This window comes from Dipodomys spectabilis, unplaced genomic scaffold, assembly GCF_019054845.1.
Source record: "Dipodomys spectabilis isolate Male_0828 unplaced genomic scaffold, ASM1905484v1 ptg000132l, whole genome shotgun sequence".
Taxonomy (NCBI): domain Eukaryota; kingdom Metazoa; phylum Chordata; class Mammalia; order Rodentia; family Heteromyidae; genus Dipodomys; species Dipodomys spectabilis.
The window spans coordinates 5669461-5690488 of record NW_024870809.1 but is presented as its reverse complement, the minus strand read 5'-3'; the positions used below and the strand labels follow the sequence as shown (position 1 = coordinate 5690488).

Genomic DNA, 21028 nt, shown 5'->3' with positions numbered 1-21028 from the left:
GAACAGAAAGGGAAGACCGGCAGCCTAAGAGCTCTGTGACTTCGGCTAGTGAGGGTCCAGGGCATGTTGTTTATGCAGGGATGGCATGGATGGCCCGCAGTTACACAGGGGACACATGTTTAGCACTCATAGGGCACTCAATAAATACCTAGTGGGTTGGCAAAACAGCCTCCTCCACTGGCTAAGGGGCCTCTCCCCACACCAGTCCAGTTACACTAAGTCACACACTAAGTTCATTCTTAGAAAAAAAGAACAAAGTTTATTGAAATTTCAAGCTTACATTTGAACAAAAAAAACATCAAAGTCCAAATCCTGGAGACATTCAACAGGATAAGGTGTCAGAAAGTGGAAAAGTGTTCAGTTACAGAACCCCTTAGAGACAAGCTCCTGGGCACAGTCCCCATGCCCCATGGGATCAAAGCCATTTATTCCCTAATCTATCCCTTGTCCACAGCAGGATGCTATCCTTCTATTTGCCCTCAAGTTTTCCATTAAAAAAAAGTTCTCAACTGACAATGTGAAATCCAAACCGATCTTCTCTCAACCCCATTCTATGTAGTCAGCACCAGTGAATGGTGGGTTTGGCTTTTGAAGGAGGATTTCACAGGTCTTTATAGGACAAATGGGGAAAGGGCTACAGCAGCAAGGCATCTCTGGCCGCATTCTGAGGCTGGTCCCCTTTCTCTGCCTTTCCTCTTGAATCTTATGTAACCTAAAGCACAAACTCCATCAAACTGGTAAATGAACAGTCGAAGAATTAGCTTTAAGAGGTGAGGGACCATTCAAGACTCCCAAAGCTGGTTAGGCCTTCAACATGTAGGTGTATGTGGCTATGTATACATCTCTACACTAAGATACAGATCTAGCCCTATAGGTATATATACACATTTATGGCTATATAGAAAAACTATGCCAATATGAACCAAACAGAACTTTGTAAGCGCTCATCCCAAAGCTGTAATCCCACACTGGGCTGTGCACAAAGCCATGCATTATACCATATTAACCAACAGAAGGCGGACTTGGCTCAATCTCTCCCATCTGTACCCCTTCCTTAGCAAGGCAGGGGAGAAAAGAGAGGTTGCCTCTGCTTAAAACACAAGTGGCTTCTTCATAGGAACAGTCGTTGCCAGGTGAAGCTGTTGAAGATGTCCACGGAAATGAGAAACAGACCCCTTATGCTTTCTAAAGCAAAACTGGTATCACATCACAAACTACTTTTCTCCTGTGCCAGCTGTAGCTAAGTTGCTCAGGCCCTGGGAGCCCCCAGGGCACGATGACATTAGAGGCTCACTGGTTTGGGGTTACTAAGCCCCATGCAACTCAGCTTCCAGAGACCTGCTCTTTGTCAGGGGTCTGTCACTGGAGTGGACCCAGGTGGCCATGTCCTTGGGACATCTCTTGGCACCAGCTATATTAGGTGTAAAGTTCTCCACGTGAGATGACGCTTGGGGAGCCAAAAACAAACTGGAAAGAACTAGGTAGAACAAGTTTAGTGGCTCTGCCCACCCTGAGGACAGAGCCACTTACACTGCAGAGCCACCAGAGGCTTCCGGTGCTTGTGGGGATTCAGGAGCTGGCTCCTCAGGGCTCAGACTGGATTTGAACTTCTCCAGCTGCTCAGGACTCGCCAGGGTCTTCAGGAGGGTGTTCTCACGTTCCAGCTGTGAGTTCTTTTCTACCAGCTCACGAATCTGCTCCTTCAGGATCTCCACCTCCTCTCTCACAGCATACATCAGATGGTTCTTCACCAGATCCTGTCATGGAGCAAATCAGAAAGAAGCCATTTGTTAGCCATCTGGGGGCAGCTTCACATTGCTGTCAATCTACTAAGTGTCCGAGCCTTCATGTCACTGGTCCTATAGTTCTATTCCTTGTGTTCCCCTCTAAAACACTTAAAACCCTCAGACAGCTGCAGGATTTGGGGCTATGCTAAGGTGAGGGGCTCAGCTTTGAACAACAGAGGTTCCCCTTTAAGTTGCTAATGACTTTCAAGTCTGGCTTTTAGTAACCTTTGGGTTCCTGGCTGATCTTTGGCCCTGCTGCTGGCCTAAATCCTGGTGGGAGGCAGGGAGGGAACTTGCAATGTGCCCTATCCTGTCATCTGCTTTCTAAACCTTCACCACGAATATAAAATGTATTGTTTTTGCCTTTTCTCCCATCTACATGACAATATATGAAGTTGTAGTTGTCTTGCAGCCTGGGGAGATGGGACACAGGGACACTTGCTTTGGGAGGGGGGGCAGATGCAGATATGGCTGCATACTGGCTGAAGTTGATGACTTCACAGAGGCAGGGAACTGTGACATCAGACTCCAGGGTACAGTTAAGGGACGTCTACCTGCAGGAAGCCCTGGGCTTCTTCAGCCATTTTGGCTGCTTGGTGGTGTATGACCTATACCTGATAAGGAGCAGGCAGAGGGTGGGGTGTTTTGCTCTGTGTTTCCTCCCAGCTCCTGCCCCCAGCCCAGGCTCTGCAGAGGCACTGCAGAGCAGTTGCATCCAATGAGCTCAAGCCTCTGCCAAGTGCAGGAGACGGACCATTGCAAGTCTTAGATCCCTGCTCTGTGGGTTGGGGAGGAAGCCAGAGGCTGCCGCAAAGCCCTAGGAAGCAGGAAGGGTCAGCAAGGAGGTCATCTGGCAAGGGCAGACTGGAAATGCTCTGAGGAGTGTCACTCTGAGCAGGCTGTAGGGAGAACAGGAAGCAGGGAGTTGGCCTCCTGGAGCTTTTGGCTAAGGCTTTCCCTGCCCGTTTCCTGCCCTCCTCCCCCCCCCCCCCCACTGCCCCCAGTTACATAATCAGCAGCTAAGTGTGGGGATGGAAATAATGCAGTGATGCTAATGTCACTCACTCACCATGGCCTGTTCAATCTTGTTGTCAATTGCCACCACACTGGCTCCAGAGGCACTGCAAAGACAAAAAGAAAAATGACCCGTTACTCATTCGGTTCTGTTCTGAATACAACACAGCTGCAGCCCCAGTCCTCCATGTGCCAGGCCCTTCCTTTCTCTTGTCTCCTTGGCGGTTTGTCCTCAGATCCTTCTCTGGTTCCTGAGGGGAAACTGCACATCCATACCCAGGCTAGCTCTGTCCAGCCACCGCCCAGAGTTCCAACTGAGTAAAGCCACACACAGTCCCGAGGCGCACAAGCCAACGTGGCCTGCTCTTGGGCGACTTGCAAACAATGGGGCACACAGCCCAGAGAGGCTTCCCTCCTTCCAGCCCAGAAGGTCCCCGGCAAACCTACCAGTAGCTGAACCTAGCTAAGAATGCCTTTCCCAAGTCAGGCGCTTCTGGCCTCCTTGGCAGTGTGCAGCCAGACTCCTGCCCGGCTCTGCCCAGCCAGCTACACCTCGGTCTCCGGCTGCCTCTGCGGCTGCAGCAGCTGTTCTCACGGCGCAGCAGCCGCAGGGACACTCCAACAGCCGATCCCAGCGCAGCGGTGACCCCCCCACCCCGCTCGCGTCCCTTACCCCCGCCCCTTCCCAGGATGCTGCACCGCAGGGAACCGGGACCGAGGGCACAAGGCTCGGCTCTGAGATAGCACTAGCAGCCCAGCCCCAGCCGGCATCCCCCATCACCCCGCTCAGCTATGGAGCTGGGGCCATGGTTACCTGTTATCCAGCTTAACGGAAACCACATCCCCTCCAAGCAGGGAAGAGAAGAAAGAAATGGAGAAATTGTGCAGCTGGTAGACCGCCACCTCCATGGGGGTCTGATACATTTCGGTGTTCATGGTTTAGGTGGCCGAGGGCTGTGGCTGGGCTGGGCAGGCTGGGCGGCTGCTGGCTGCTGGCGCTCTGCAACGACCGGGGGTCTGGCCTGAGCTAGGTGGGCACGAGGATTGCCGAATGGACTCAAAGCCAGGCAGGCACTCAGCAGTAGTTGAAGGGAAGTGACTCGAGGGGTGTCACTTGGTATGTCACAAAGTCCACAGCCGCCAGTCCAACCCAGACTCGGAGATATTTCAGCTTCTGCTTCTTTATATAGGAGGAGCCGGCTGCGTCACATGGCGTCAGGGGCCATGCAAATGAGTCTTGTACTGAGCTTTGTGGCCCAGTTAAACCACATCCCCTCCCTGAACCTTAGGCTGGGACTGTAAACAGTTCAGCATTTTCCTGTGCCAACTGGCATCGCCAAAGAGGGCTCTGGAGATTGGTTAAAAAAAAAAAAAAAGCAAACTGGAGCTGATTTCTAGAGAAATTGGAAGAAAGGCTCTAACGGCAGTGGAAAGCATTCAGTAGAGGGCGGTGCTGCTTTGAAAAGCTGCTCTTCAGGTGTAAGCCAGTACACTCCCAAGGTTCCTCAATGCTCTTAGACCACACTCTCTGCATTCAACTCCCCCCCCCCCAAAAAAAAATCAGGAGCCTCGCTGTCTCTTGCCTTCTCAATCTCTCCCCTGCACACATACTTTATCACCAGCATATTCAGTCTCTCAGAATGCACTTCTCCTCTGGCTCAGCTGGTAGCTCTTCAGCCTGCCCCAAACTCCAGAACCTTCCACTCCTCTCTTCCTTAGAGATGTGATCAAAGGTATGCATGTTCAGGTCTTTACTATCTGCATATGCTCATGTGAAGAGAGGGTGTTAAGCACTAGGGTGAGTGGATCCATAAATAGCAGCTAGGAGCTAGGTGGGTAAATAGAGTAGGTAGATAGACACTGTGTGAGAGTGGGCATTGGTCTCTACACCCTGCACTGCAAACAATACATTCAACATTAAACAGATCTCATGCCTCCCCCCACTTTATGAGACAGAGTGTTGCTGTGTAGCCCAAGGTACCTCCTGCTTCCTCTGCTTCCTTAGTCCTGCGTATTATAGGTGCATGCCACCACACATGGCTAGCTCTAATTTTTAAAATTTTTTTTATTATTTTCCTATAAACAGCATACAATAGGAAAACTACAAACCAAGAACACACACATACACTACCCTCAGAAAAACATCTGCTCTGTGATGAGTTCAGTAATACATATACAATTAGAAATTTGGGAAGGTGGCTCAGTAGTAGAGAGCTTGCCTTGCATACACGAGGCCCTGGGTTTAATTCCTCAGCACCACATAAGCAGAAAAAAGCTGGAAGTGACACTGTGGTTCAAGTGGTAGAGCGCTCCTTGAGCTGAAGAGCTGAGGGACAGCACCCAGGCCCAGAGTTCAGGCCCTACAACCGACAAAGAAGTTTGGGGGTTTTATGAAAAACTAAACTGCAGGATACAAGGAAAATGAGTTGGTTATTGCCTAATAGCTACATATGGGCCAGGATAGTGGTATATATTTGTAATCCCAGCACATGGGAGGTGGAGGCAGGAGACTTTTGAGTTTGAGGCCAGCATGCTTGACATGGGAAGATTCTGCCTCAAAGACAAGTTACACACGTTTTCATCAAAACATAATTTCATTCTTTTTCAGTCTCAAGATATATATATATATATATATATATAATATATATATATATATATATATATATGAAGAACCTTGAGATTTTTTTTCTTGTCCTCCTTAAGTGAGGCCACCTAGTGGACAAAAGAAAAAATGCAACTAGGAGGAGTAACCTAGGCTTAGAAAGGGACAGGTGATGATGCAACAATCAACATTATTTACACCAACCCAGAACAGAGGAACACTGGGTTCCACACATATACAATAGTTTGGAGGAAGTTAAAGCCAGCACCCATGAATCAGTGCACCATAGGATGTGGTCCAAACAAATATTCTAATGCAATGGTGCTATTGGAAAAGTACTGAGACCTCTTATCAGCAAAGAAGGTAATTATTATTTGCTTGAGGATATTTCTTTTAACAGGTACCTAGCACTGACACCCTGGAGAAGGCTGCAGCTAAGCCCAGTCTGAAGGCCTTAACTTCCTTTGGGCTTCTAGTGTAGTTTTATCATTAAAAAGCCACCATGTCAATGAGAAACACACAAATAGTGATCACTGTATTTGTCAAGGGTTGACTCAGTAAACTACCCAAACAAACCTGCTCACTAGCCCATTTTGTCCCATTTTAAGTGGGAGATAATGTCAATCTCAGAACATTATTAATTTCAGGCTCCCTAAACCCTGTATTTACACTAGGCTGTGTGTAGTAGATAGAACAAAGTGCAGATAATATTTATAGGCCATCAAGTATGTTATCTGAGAAAAACTCCCTTAAATCAAGAGCTTAAAGACTGTTGGAATTTCTTGGCTTATTAATCTTCCTTCTATGCCATCCAGAACGTTCTTAGTCCAGGAAGGATCACTGAATTGCCTTGTTAATTTTTTTCTAAACTATTGCTACCCACTCCAAAATACAAAGAAGATGAAAGAGGAGACAGCAATAATCTGGGTTGGCAGGGACAAAACATCACCAGGTAAAAAAGGTACAGGACAGAAAGTAAAACAGCTCTTTGCTGTGGACTTTCTATGTGATGACAGAGGCAGAGAAATCCCGGCAGTTTGGGAAGGGAAAAGAGATTAGGTTTGCTATGTAAGTGGCACTAGAATGGTGTGCTAATTATAATTCAATTAAAAAAACAAGCTGAGTTTGAGATTCACTGACCATAATAGCTACCATTACAGGAGTACCAGCTATGGGCAGACACTACTGGTTGTGCTGTAGACCCTGCCGTGTAGGCACTGTCACTATTGTTCACAGAGGAAAAAACTTGAAGGTCTGAGAATCTCCCTAACCCAAAGTGTTAGAGCTAAAGAAATGCAGAGCTGGGACTCCAGCCTATATCCTTCCCACCAAAAAAAAATTTGTTTCTACTTTACTTACTCAAGTGGGGAGTAGGTTTGTTAAAAGAGCTGAGTGGAGGGAGGTTCATGTGAATGAGTGGAGGCAGTTGGGAGAATGGGTTGGAGGTCACAGAAGGTCCAGGAGGCAATAAAGGTGAAGGGCACAGGAAAGTCTTCCAGCGATGCCTACAGTACTGCTGGAGAGGTCTGGAGGCCAACTTTGAGCCCTGCAAGCACAGCCAGCTTTTTTGACTTTGGGGTTTGGGAAGATTATCTGAACTATCCTGGTGAGTTTTAAATGAGTGAGTTCAAAATGCAGCCAAGAAGTCCTAAGGACAGTTTCATCTGTCAAGAAAATGGGAACTATGAATCTAGCCTAATGGCTTCCAGAATGGACTATATAAGTCCTTTGGTACACAATGTTCCAAATAAGGTATGCAGTCTCAGAATAGCAATCACAGTCCAGTCAAACCCCCAATTCCAGATGGCCCACTCATTGCCACCCTTTTAGGCAATTAGGCCCCCCTCACCCTTTTCATAGGCTTGATGTGCTTGGCTTTTTAGAATGAAGGCAATAAGAAAATATTTTTATTTTTAAAAGAAATAATTATTCAAATATGTTCCTGGTTTAGCCAACACTTAGACTAAATTGCTCATCCCCAGTATACCTCTCATTCTGGTGTGGGAGAAAGGATTGTCGTCTATTGCCAAAGCATAACCGGATCTCAGGGTCTGATAAAAGGAGACAGACAATGGACTTAATGTCTACAAAAGTTTTTCTAAGGAGGACAAGGCAGACAGGTGGGTAGAAGGGGGCAGAAGAGAAGGAGGAAGAGAAATTCAAAGGAGTTTTCTGCTTAATCATTGGTAACTAGAAAATTCCTCTCCCCAGAACAGTTGTGCCAAAACTTGCAGGTGGGAGTCTGTATTGTACATGAGACCCATTACCTGATCTAATATTTCAGAGTAATATGCTGATCTGAGGCTAACAGTGTCCTTGTGTCTAGGGGAGGTAGACCCCACACAGGCAACAGTGGAGCCAAGAGAGTCAATCACCCAATTAACTCCAATATTTAATGTCTCCAAACTCTCCCACAACTTAAAATCTAAACCACACAGTCTGATAAGCAAGAGACCTTCAGTACCTTTCATGTCTAGCCCTAGTGCCATGAGACTTTTTTAACAAAATAGATCTAGCTGACTCTACAACTTCCCACCTTCTAGTGGTAATGGCATGGGAATGGGGGCCACTGTCCCCATTTCAGGAGGACCCAGGAAACCAGTTTATTTCCTTTGAGCTGGAAGAGAGTGTCTCAACATTCCTACAGATCTATTCTACTTCAAAAAGGCAGACCCCTCCAGGAAAGGAGCCCTTGTCACTTCAGGTTCCCACAGGACAGTGGATGAGTGAGTGACAGAGGCTTCAAGCAGGATCTCTGCATGCTGCTGATGGGTGGGTAACAGGCTGGGGTGGATGCAGTGGGTTGGGGGAGGTGCTGAGGGGGAACATCTCACTTCCCTTTTTGCCACACTTGAAGCATTGTGTATGTACCACACAGCCAGAAGGAAACTATTTATAGGAAAGTCTTCCTTATTTTCTACAGGGAATGTTCCACCCAAGGATTCAGCAATGTTGCCAGAAAAACACAGGGTCCTGTGTAAGGAGAAGCGGAAAAAGACAGGATTGGAGAGGTGCGAGATCAGCCACAAAGCAAACACTGGGTTAGGAGCTGGAAAATGAAATACAAAAAGGATATTGAGGGTTACAGTGTTAGTATGGCATTAATGGGAACTTCTGAAAAACATCCCTCCCCACCTACTCCTTTATTGAAGCCCCCATCCATCTCCATCAGAGGCTCTGTCCAGTTCTAATTACTTACTTGTCCCTTTTTCTGAAGAGGCTGGGGGAATAAGGAGGCTGAAATGCCATGGCTTAATTTGTCTTTGCTCCTCTCTTATCTTCTCTCTTCCCCTCTGGTTCCACTCCAATGTGGAAGGCTAAAGACAGGAAAGCCAGTGCCACTTACATAGTTACTTTGGCTTCGTGGAAAATCCCCAAAGTCCAGAAGGAGGGAATCAAGAAGAAAGACTGTGACAGAGAAAGTGCCTTGTTCTCTGTGGATCATGTGAACTGCCCTGTATGGCCAAGGCCCAGAGAACCCTGACTTTGGGGGTGGGCAGGAAAATGGGGAGGAGGATGAAGATGCAGAAAATGATGGAAAAGGATAGGAGAGAGCCCAAGGAAAATCCTGGTGGTCAGACAGATACTGTCTTGGAGAAGCAGCCCAGCACCCCTGACACTGGATGATGGCAAAAGCAATGAATTGTGCCTTTCAGCTTCCTCCTGGACAGGGTCCCATGTGAGCTTCACAAACAATCTCTGAGTGACACTAGGGATGACAAGCAAGACCGAACCTCATTTTAATGAGGCATTCTCTCCCAACTGCCCTTATTTAGAGAATAAAACCTGCTCTTGTCGAATCACCTTCATCCCAACTTTTTTTGTGCCAGTCTTGGGGCTTGCACTCAGGGCCTGGACATTGTAGTGGAGAATTTTTTCTCAAGGCTAGAGCTCTACCTCTTGAGCTATAGCTCCCCTTCCAGCTTTTTGGTGGTTAACAGGAGATAAGTCTCACAGACTTTCCTGCCGAGGCTGGCTTTGAACCACAATCTTCAGATCTCAGCCTCCAGAGTAGCTAGAATTATAGGAGTGAGTCCACTCCAGTGGCTTATTATGGGAGGAGGCGTTGTCTTGGTATCTAAGGACTGGAAGTACTGGTGATTTATCCAGGAATACAGTTTAAACTAAGAAGATCTGAAATTGCATGAACCTTGTGTCAATATTTATGCCAGTTTCCCTTTCCCTTGTGCCTCACAGCTGGGAAAATTTACCTCCCTAATTGTTCCAATCTCTCTTCTCATTTTCTATCCCCTTCAACATCCATTTAAAAGGATAACATGGATATTTCTGAAGAAGACATTGGTAACATTAACCTTGGTAAACGGAATCACCATCTTCCTTCCACTTTCCCACACTTCTTGCCATTAACATTCAATTTAATTCAAATCAATTCAATTCAAAGTGATTAAATGCTTATTCAAAGCCTACAGTCCAAGTCATGGAAATTTAAGCATATTGGTAATAGAAGTAAAAAACTGTGCATCTATCCAAAATATCCTGGCTTATGACATGTTCAGAAGATCCCTCTACTGGTTAGACGTTAGTGAAAGCTTTGTTACAGGAAAATCCTAGGGCTTAGGGGTGCACAGATGGGTATTTTGGAGTTCAGAGGAACCATACTACTCCTATCCCTGGACATTACTTCATTCCATAGGAAAGGCTGGGCTTTTCTTCATCCCAGTATGCCATTTGACTGATGGCCACCCAAAGCTGGGGTTTCTGTAAGCCCCATGGCTCCTCTCACACCAGGGACAGGGAGGGTTCCTCAACCAATGATTCCCTGTGCTTGCTAGGCGAATACTCTGCTGCTGAAGCCACACCCCCAGTCCTAACCCTAGAAGTTTATAAAGCTTCAAGACAAGGCTAGTCCTTTACTTCTCAAAATGGGATCTTTTTAGCCAGGGACTTACCTCCCCCTGCTAACCTCTTCACTTTCCTCTGGCCAGCTATCAGCCTCACTCTTGTTCTAGCTGCCTTAGAAGCAGGTGTGAAAGTTCCTTGCCCTCCCCCTGCAGACCCACAAGCATCTTCAGGAGGTGAACAGGACCCTGCTCCGCACAACCTACACTCTGGAAATTGTGGTACCCTGAAGCTTTCCAGGTGCTGGGATAAATAACAAGAACATGGCCAGTGCCAGCCCTGTTTTTCTGCATAAGCCCTTTACCAGCCTACTGGGGGGACAAGGAGACACTGATATAGGGCATCTCCACATCTCTTGTGCTCTATAGAGCTATCCCAAGAACCAAAGATCAAGGCAGTTTTCCTGGCAGTTGCCAGTGTTACTTTGAGTGGCATGTTAAGGACTTGGAACTCCTGGCAATGCTTGGAAGATGAGAAGCAGGGCACCTTCTCAGATGCAGAGCCAGCAGACAAGGGGCTGTGAAGTGGGTAGGGGCTCTGGGATGGAGTACCTGGCTCTACTGCAGGCCCCACCATAGAATGGGGGGCCTTTAAAGTGGTACAGGTTCCCTCAGGAACAAAGGATCAGTTAATAATGTCAGCCTCTTCAAGGCCTCCGGCTCCTCAGTCATGATGGGTAAGTATTATTAACCTCCTTTAGCCCTTGCATTGTGTTTCTGAGGTCTCCTATACCTTACAGTGGAGCAATCCAACACAGGCTCATTTGAGGGGGCTCCCTGATCCTCTTTTGTGAGGCTCTATGACTTTTGAAGAGAGGCATTTCTGATTGCAAAGGGACTCAGCTCTGTAGTCACCCTACTGCCCCATCCCAGCTTCCTGGATGGAGAAGAGACAGCACAGTTGGGGTGGGGAGCAGTGGTAGGGGTACAAGGGGTACTCCTGGAAGAGAAAGAAGAAAGAAAGGAAACAAACATGGCAAGTTACTCCCTAGACAGTAAAACCTCCCCCTCCCACTGAACTATGGGAACAATGTTGGGAAACTCAAAAGAGAGCTGGGAGAGGCTAAGGAGTAGATTCTACCCATTTAAGAATTGCTAATAAGGAATACATACACCTTATCAGGAAGAAAGAAGCACAAAGCACACAAATATTCATGCCAATGTTTTCTCTGGCCTTTCACAGTTTTATTCTGTCTCTCTTCCTTCTGTATTTCTCTGTCTGTCTGTCTGTCTGTCTGTCTCTGTCGATCTCTGTCTCTGTCTCTGTCTCTCTCTCTCACACACACAGACACACACACACACACACACACACACACACACACACACACACATTCTCATGGCCCCAAAGGGATAGTAAGAATCAAGATTTAAGACACAGCAAGATGACAAGGTAGAGCACTCTAGTTCAAGCCAGTGTCAAAAGCCACAGCCTCTACCTCCTCTGACATCCAGAGCTGGTTGCAAAGAACATAGGTGACAGAGTCATAGAGGAAGCTTGGAGTAGCATTTAAGTGAGCACAGGAGGAACCAGCTTGAAGCATCACACTGCACATTTGGAATAGGAAGTCCCAACACTGCCAGGACTACAGTTTTCAAAGACATTAATCATATATGATAATAGAATCTAATGAAGAAAGAAAGATGAGCAGCATTTGGGCACAATCAATCATATGGCTGCCCAAGACATGACTCCCATAGGCTCTTCCTGAGCTATCCCGATGCAGGCAACCTCTGTGACTGGTTCTTTCAGAATGTGATCTGAAGGGCAGACATGAAAATTTCTATCTTTTCCAGACCTTGACTGTGTAACTGTAAAGATCACAGTTATATCTCTGAGTTCCAATAAACTCTTTACACTTTGAGGAATCAGATAAGTTCCTTTTTTGATGTAAAAAGCCTGGAGAAGGTGCCACATGTGTCAATTAACAGTCCAGGTGCTTCCATAAGAATAGGGTAGTCAGTGACTCGGAAGGAAAACAATGAGTCTGGACAAGATATCTAATATCAGGCTAACCAGAAAAGCTGCCCTGGCCTCCAGCCCCAACAATTATAGTGGCATGGGTCTAGAGGTATGCAAGGGTATTTTTTAGATGATTCAGGTATAGCTCTTTTATAACATTCCATGGAACTGCTGTTAAGAATTACTACCAAGGAACAAAGTAGGGGGTAACAATGCTCAATAGGAAATTTATTTATTACCTAATTTATGTAATTGTAACCCCTCTGTACAGTATCTTTACAATTAAAAAAATCTAAAAAAAAAGAATTACTGACAAGGTAGCTGGGTGCTAGGTGCTCACACCTGCAATCCTAGCTACCCAAAAGACTGAGATCCGAGGACTGCAGTTTGAAGCCAGCTTGGCAGCAAAGTCCGTGGGACTCTTATCTCAAATTATCTACCAAAAAGTCAAAACTGTAACTGTGGCTCAAGTGGTAGAGTACCAACCATGACCAAAAAGGCTTAGGGACAGCACCTGGGCCTAGAGTTCAAGCCCCAGAACTGGCATACACACACACACACACACACACACACACACACACACACACACACACACACGAACTACTGACAAAGAATACACACACATTATCAGGAAGAAAGAGAAGCACAAAGCACATACATGTTTATGCCAACACCATTTCCAGCCTTTCACACAGTCTGATTCCCAGAAACAGGCAGGCAGGAGAGGGCCTCATTCCTTTCTTCCTGCAAGATGGTAGGGCAAAATACTGTAGTTCAAGTCAGAGTGTCAAAAGCCATGGCTTAACTGTGAGAGTCAAGATAGGTTCTACCCAAGAAGCAACCATGGTACCATGGGCACTAAGACCTACTTTGTGTGACATACTCTGCTGTGGTTTTACATATTTTAGGCTGATTATCCATTCTGCCATCTCTTTTTTTTCATTCCTGGAAGCTTGGTCAGACCAGGAGCATTGTGACCTACTATTAGAGGAATAAACAGTAACCTACTCTGATTTGCATCTAGATCACTGGAAAATTTTGTTGTCCTGTTACAAGGAACAGCCTCCTTCTCAGCTGTTCACAACTATTTGTGGGAACTCTCATCCTGAGAAGTCAGCTTCATGGAGGTGGGCATTACAGTGGGGAAGAAAGATGAACTAGAGAACAGGAAAGGGCTAGCAAAACACAGTTTGATCAGTGAATCAACCCATACTCCCTTCTATAGAAGCCAGCTGTCCTTATAGCCCTATGGCTGTCACCACCCTATCAACTTGGGTTGATTCCCAGGTTAGCTGGGGAGTGTGACTCACTCCCCCTCAGGAACCTGCTGGGACTGACTACAAAGACTTGTCAGGATCACACAAACATGCCCATCCCCACCCTGATCCAAGGCTGGAACTTACCTACCTCTACCACTGTCAGCCCATCTCATGACTGTAAGTCTATCCCTGGCCACAAGGCTGCGGCCACTGTTCTCCCCCTCTTTTTTATTTTTATGTTTAATTTACACTGCCAGCTAGGTTTTAGGCTTATATATAAACAAAGGCTAGGCTTTCCCCCTCTCTCTAAGGCCTGGACTTCCTGGCTGACTGCCTGCAACAGAGTGACTCCTTTAACCTTTTCTCTTGCTCCCTGAGACAGTGTTGGGGGTGCAGTTGGAAAAGAGAGATATTTTGGGCCAAAAGCCTAGAAATTCTTAGTGCCAGCCTAAAATGCCAGTGTAATGGTTTGAATATGCAAAGTCCCCCTCCAAGTTCATGGGTTGAACTCTTGGCCCTAGCTGGCAGCAGTAGTTTGGGGAGGTTTTAGAAACTTTGAAATGGAGTCTTAGTTACAGGAACTAGGTCACTACAGATGTGACTTTGAAGGCTACACCTGGACCTTTCTTCATACTTTCTTGAAGTTTCCTGTCTACCATGAGGAGAGGAATCTTTGCCACAAACTCTCCATGGAACCAGAATTTTAGGTCCCAGGCCTCAGATTGTGGGGCTCCACATATCAGGTCTGGCCACTATACCCTGAATAGGGACTATAACGGTGAAGGGCAGAAAAAGGAAATTTATTATATGACACAGGCAGTCATGGGAAGAGTCAAAATGAGTACTTCAGTTCATCTTCAGCTACCTTTGAGGTAAAGACATGAAGTTTAGGTTTAAATAGACAAAGAACTGGGGGCAAAGGGAGAGAGCTATGCATAATTATTAAACAGTACAGGTCAAAGTATGGTTTAGTTGATCATTATGGAGGAATTCTGATTCCAGAGACATTGTCAATGTCATCACTTCAGGGGAGCAGGATAAATAAAAGTCATTGGTGGTCTGTCCTGAAGAGGAATTCTGCTGTTCCTTTCTTTGGAAGCAGTGCCTTCCATTCCTCCTTATAAAGATGTTATTGATAAAGCTGGGCACAGGAGGCTCACACCTATAATCTTAGCTACTCAGAAGGCTGAGATCTGAGGATAGCAGTTCAAAGCCAGACCAGGCACAAAGGAGACTCTTATCTCCTATAAAGCACTCAAAAAACCGGAAGTGGTGCTGTGGCTCAAGTGGTAGAGTGCTTGCATTGAGTTGAAGAGCTAAGGGACAGCTCCCAGACCCAGAGTTCAAGCCTCATGACCAACCAAAAACAAACAAACAAAAAACCCGGATGTTATTGATAATTCCTGTCCTTCCTGGATTCCAGGGAGATTGTAAATAGGCTGGAAAGAATACGTTTTAGAGCAAAGACAAATACAAATTGGAGGCAGAGATACTAAACTTTTCTCCTGCATTTAGTTAATTTGTGGTCCCAAGTAAAAAGTTAGTGCTTTACAGCAAAAGCATCTTCCCATCATGATGATGTCCTCCCTCACCGCCAGCCAGGAATCAATGAAGCTAAGAGCTAAAGAACATCAACTGAAACTTCTGAAACTGTGAACCAAAATACATCCTTTCTCCTTTTCAGTTATTCTCTGGAGCATTTTTTTATTGTGAAAATACTGTACATAGGGTTACAATTACATGGGCAAGATCTGGAGTATTTTGTTAGTGACGAAAAATCTGACACAATCAGTTCCCAGCCTTTCCTGAAAAAGTGAATGTGAAGCACTGAAGTCACAGCCACCTTTACCAAGTATAGATTTATTTGAAAGGCCATAGCAAGACTGTTAGGATAAAGCACAAAAATGGAAAATTCAAAACATCACCATTGATTAAAAATCTACTTACAGTTGTCTTTGTGCCACCAAGCAAAGACAGAAGCCTTCAGATCATTGTAGGTGGTGGCTTTATGAGTTCAAGAAGCCATTAAGACATATGGACAACACAGCATGGTAGGCATGACCAGGAAATACTTCTCACCAATACTTACACACTTTAAAAATAAAAGAAAGTCTAGCCCCTTTGTCCTGGAATAGAGCTCTAACAGCGACTAATGAATCCTGGTCAAAAGTTCTGACATCCTGTTATTTGCTAAAACTAATAATACTGTGGAGTTTGTTTACAGAGTTGCAGAAGAGCTAAGGTAAATATGGAAACTGAGGAACAGCCAAGTATAGACTGTTTCTAGCTCTGCAGTGGAAAAGAAGGGATTTCATAAAAATGTCTTGGAAGTGCTGGAGAACTACAGCCTAAGTACCATGGAGAGATAACCCAGGATGTATCTGTCATGTCTCCTGGCATTCCTTTCCAACAATAGGCTACAGGAATGATGGGTTTGGCCTGTGAATTGGTACTGTACACTCAAGATGGACAGTAATGATAAAGAGGCTAAAAAGAGACTCCTCTGATATATTCCACTGGGAAGATTCTAGAACCCATCTTAAATGGCCTTGGTCATTCTGAATAAAATGATGTCAGGAGGCCAGAGTTCTTCTTGACAACTAGCTAGGTGGAGGTCACATAGGCTTCTTGAATGCCTTATACTGCTAGATCTTCATCCCTCCCCCATATAATATATAATTCTACAATGTATACATGTTTATGGGCGTTCTAAGATCTGAAAACATAGATAATGCCATTTTATTACAGATTTAAAGATGTTCTTTTTTTGTGGGTCATGGGGCTTGAACTCAGGACCTGGGTGCTGTCCCTGAGCTCTTTTGCTCAAGGCTAGCACTCTACCACTTTGAGCCACAGCACCACTTCCGGTTTTCTGAGTGGTTTATTAGAGGTAAGAGTCTCACAGACTTTCCTGCCCAGGCTGGCTTTGAACCATGATCCTCAGATCTCAGCCTCCTTAGTGGCAAGTATTATAGGCGTGAGTCACCAGCGCCTGGCTAAAGATGTTCTTTATGACACTGTATATATTTGCTTTTCTTTTCTAGATTTTATGTATGCCCTGTAAGGGATATTCTGGAAGTCTTTGGGCAGTGAAAAAGGCCATAAAATATGTGATACTCCCTGATAAGTAAGGGCCCATGTCCCCCAAAAAACACTGTTGACAAAATTACCTCCCAGCAAAATGTGCAGTCCTTTCAATGTTGTTCCAAAATCTACCATTTCTAACCTTGCATCCAGTTTCAATTTTTATCTCATGAGTTCCTAAATTATTCAAACTGTTTATAGTGAAGGGGTAGTTTAGAGGATTGATATGAAAATGGAATTCATACTACACTTCTGAAGGTCCCAGCAATCTTTTCTTGCATGTAGGACTTCTAACTTGCAGATACTTTAGAACTTGACATCCTCTTCAATAGTGTAACAAGTCATCAGCAGGAACTCTTTTTTCAAGCAGGACAGAAGGCATGGCCAGAGAGGACTGTAACTGAAAATGTGCAATGCAAGGTCTCAAATGGGCATGAGTTGTTCTCCTAGGCTAGAATGTACATTCTTTGAGAGTAGAAGCTAGTCTTATTTGCTACTGAACACCCAGGGCCTGGACCAGTATCAGACAGACAGGGTGAGTTTAGTAAATTTGTGCAAAGAAAGGAATGGGGGAGGGAGGGAGGAAGGGGGGAAGGAAAGAAGGAAGGGAAGGAGGAAAGGAAGGAAGGAAGGAAGGAAAGAAGGAAGGAAGGAAGGACGGACTAGTTAAGTGTCAGAACTTTGCTAATGGCCAGTGAGGAAGAACTTAAGGCAAATTCATATTAACCTTTTGTTAACACTTGCATTTGGGAATATTGTCTCTGAAAGAAATTCTGCAGTTAAAACAAAAAAGATCTTTGAAAATCATACATACTTGGGAAACCCAAACACAGTTTAATCGAGTTAGTGGCCACTAATGACCTGGAAGTAATGCCCAACCCTTAAATAAGAGGGATAATTCACCTGGGTGTGTGTTCATGGTTCTCTCTGAGACTTTGGTAAGTTTCCATCTTTAGCTAAAGAGGCTGGGTCAGTTGGGAACAGGTCACCCACAGGGAGCAGTAGAGGGTAATAAAGCCAAGGAGCAAGATAGCCAAGTCTCAGCTGGCATCAATATCAAAGAGGGATTTAGGGATAGCAGGCTGGATTCTCTGAGTGACATTCCATACAACTGGAATGATGGAGTAGGGGTGCGTGTGTAGGAGACAAAATCATCCAGATAAAAATATCCTAACACTCACCTAGATAAAGGAACTTTTCACCATTAATGTCACCAATGGGCTTCAAATTTTGAGTTACCTCACTAAAATGAAATGTCTTTCTCAGAGGAGGGAGCTATTTAGTTTTTCTCATGGCAGAAACACAGTGATCTACCCAGCTTGTCCTAAATAGATGAGGACTTAGCGGGCATCCATAAGAGATATTGGTTTTTGGTAGCCTTGGGCTTTCAGGGGATATACCAATGTGCCTAAGTATTCAAGACTGGGTATCAATAGACCAGACATATGATGGGTTGCTCATGATGGGTTGCTCTGAGAGTAAGAAAGTAAAATCTCAGTGTCCTGACAAGTCTCTTCTGGATATGGCCCCTGGGTACAATTGGGAGATAATCCAGAAGGCACTAGTCAGGTCACTGGTATTTCTCTATAATAGGTCACTTCAGTGGTGCTTTAGGCCCAATGAGTGGTACTGATCCCTTGGACAGATAGTAATAATAGGGAGAATTGAAAAGAGAAGTCCTTCTTGCATATGTAGAGAGAGGTAGACCCTGGGAACTAGAATCACTCTAGCATCCATTCTAAATGAACTTGATCATGCTGGAAGAAAATGATGTCAAGAGGCCACAGTTATATCACCTCATCCTTCTGTTTTTAAACACCATACACTGTTAGATCCTCATCCCTAAAATGTGCATTATGCCCTGCCCTTGTCGTATAATGTACAAACCATGCAAAAGAACTGTTTTTTCTCCTCTCCTTGATAAATAAAAGCAATCTGTTGTGGCACAGAAAGGCTGCCTTGGCCGTACTGGGGATATTTATCTTCAGTGCTGCCTGTCTCAAAGATCAAATCTGCTTGCTCACCGCAACCTTCTCCCTGGATAAGGTCTCTTCCTCAAGCTCTATGCCTCATTTGTAAGGTAACACAACTGAAAAATTGACCCCAGGAAGAGCCTGTGGCCGAAAGAGAGGTTGCTGAATTCTTCCCTGTGGTGATTTTTTTCACTAAGAGCCTCCTGTTAGCCCAAAGGAATGAGTCTGGTGAGGGAAACTCCAAGCAGAAGGACAAGTCTCTGGGGGGAGCTTTCTTTGTCCATTTTCTGCCACTTTGTTGTCAATTGCCTCTTCTGCCTGTGCACTGAAGCCCTGGTGGCAGACACAATATTCACACAAGAGCAGGCCAGGTTAGCTCTTGTTCCTCAACATTCATCCTTCTTGTCCTTGGTAAAACTCTGGAAAAACCTCGGTCCTGGGACTCCCTTTAACTTGACCAGGTGATGGCTAAATGCCTAACACCAAGTCAAGCTAGGTCTGGACAAGGAGGAAGGCAGGGGAGGGGTGTTGGGCATTCCCCCAATCCTGTGGCCCTGTTGTGAGGTGCTGACAGCTGAGAGAGGACCTGAAACCAGTTAGCCTGGTGCTCCCAGCCAGCAATGTATTTTCATCTTGTTTTGACTGGGACTGTCCTCCTCTGTGTAAACACATTCACATCAGGGGGAGAAAATGTAGAAGAGCTTAAAATAGGTGGGTAGAATGCTTGTACCCCTGAATCACCAGTGTGGGAAATGCCTTGCAGGTGGGCCTTGCTTTAAGCAAAAGGGATATAGGAAATCTCCATTTAGCAAGAAGGCAGGGTAAAGAGCTGTGAGGTCTTGGCCTACTGCTGAGAGATCTCAAAGCCTCATCTGGTCCAAATAACTGCAGTAGCTCCTAGGTCCTGACTGCCCAGAGGCCGCTGTGCTAAGAACAATACATACCTTAGTCTTTTGAACCTTGTCAGCTGTCTTGGAAGTTGGGGATTATATTATCACTAAGTCCCTTGTATGCATGAGGCTCTGGGATATTCAATCATTAAATGACTTGTCTAGGATTGCACAGCTAGCAAGTGGCAAAGGCCAGATAAGACTCCTTGGTTTGTGATTTTAAAGCACTGGGCTGTTTCCAACTGGGCATTGCAGTTTGATTGTTGTTGTTTGTTTGGGTGCTAGGAATGGAAGCAAGGACCTCCTGTTCTACTGCAGAACTACATGTTAACCCCTTGCACCTTGCTTTGAAGAGAGTTGTCAGTTATGAAGAAAACTTGCACCTACATGTCTTTGCATTGAACCTCCTTCACCACAGCTACAGGTGAATGGGAAAAGCCTTTATCATGGCTAAGGTGGGGAAGACCTTGGGGGAGTCTGGCCCTTTCCACTAACTAAAATGAATCCCAAGTCAATGAATTCCCTGGATGAGTGAGCCTCACTGAACTGCTAGGATGGGATGGAGTTGGATTTCAATACAGGTACTGGCAGACTGTTTAATTACAGATGCTTGGCCATTTTTAGAGATGGTCCCTCAGTAATGGCATTTATCCAGATGCCAGGCTAGAGAAAGGACAAACAGGCTCAGCATAATCCAGTTTAAGGAAAAACCAAATGTAAACATGTACTCTGAAACAAAGTGTTACCCATCCTGGTGTCTGTGCAAGGCTGGTCTCCAGGCTAAACTGTGAAGTAGGAGCCCATCTTCAGAAACTTCCTGCTTCCTTTCTGGGCATCTTCCTCTTCCCTATCCCCCTCAGGGAACCTGTACCCTCCTGCTGCCTGGAAGTTTCAGGAGAGTTGGTGTGGGGGGAAGGGGGGAGCGGAGTTGGCATTCTAGCAATGCCTTCTTTCAGGGCTTCTCAGTCTCCCTTCCACAAACCTAAGGACCAATCAAAGAAATGGAATGAGGAAGTGGTGCTGTAGCTCAAGTGGTAGAGCACTCTCCTTGAGCTGAAGCGCCCAGGGACAGCGCTCAAGCCCAGAGTTCAAGCCCCACGACTGACCAAAAATAAAAAAAAGAAGAAGAAAAGAAATGGAATGAGGTTTTCCTCAGTCAAGTCACAGTTCTTTAATCCAAAGACTTCAGCCAATGGTAGTTGTAGTCATAGGTTGAGAGGTGGCAATGGGAGGATAGTGTATCAACAATTTTTGAATCTTTGCTCTGACTATAGGTAAGACTAACTCTATGAGTTGAGAGAAATGCCTCACTCTTATACTTGTTCTTTATTCTTTCCAGAAAATAGTAGAAAGAACACTGGAATAGTAATCAGGAAAGGTTAAGTTCTGATCAACCAGGGCAACTCTGAATGACCCCAAATCACTTTGAGCCACAGTTCCACCACCAGGTTACGATGAGAGGGCTGGGACTGCAAATTTCCATTCATTTGGGTGCTTCTTTCAAGAGTGATACTTCTATTTAGACAGAGAGCTCCATGAAGCTAGATGCTAGCTGTATCTCTAGTACTTATCTGCCACATAGTAGTGTGCACCAAAGGAG

General features: G+C 45.4%; 1 protein-coding gene across 4 annotated transcripts in view; it reads right to left on the bottom strand.

The window, feature by feature from the left end:
• Positions 1 to 239: 239 nt before the first annotated feature.
• The window catches only part of Tsc22d3 (TSC22 domain family member 3), a 66444-nt gene continuing 45655 nt past the window's right edge, over positions 240 to 21028 (bottom strand). Inside the window, exons 1-3 of one of the 4 annotated variants that reach the window (XM_042690032.1) lie at positions 8603 to 8695; positions 2857 to 2908; positions 240 to 1757 (exon numbers count right to left, since the gene is read on the bottom strand). In XM_042690032.1, coding sequence (XP_042545966.1) covers positions 1527 to 1757; positions 2857 to 2908; positions 8603 to 8652 — 333 coding nt within the window. In that variant the 5' untranslated portion in view covers positions 8653 to 8695 and the 3' untranslated portion in view covers positions 240 to 1526. Of the gene's footprint in view, positions 1758 to 2856; positions 2909 to 3248; positions 3320 to 3615; positions 3976 to 8602; positions 8696 to 21028 lie in introns of those variants that run through there. The other 3 variants (XM_042690031.1, XM_042690033.1, XM_042690030.1) reach the window with 3 other exon arrangements.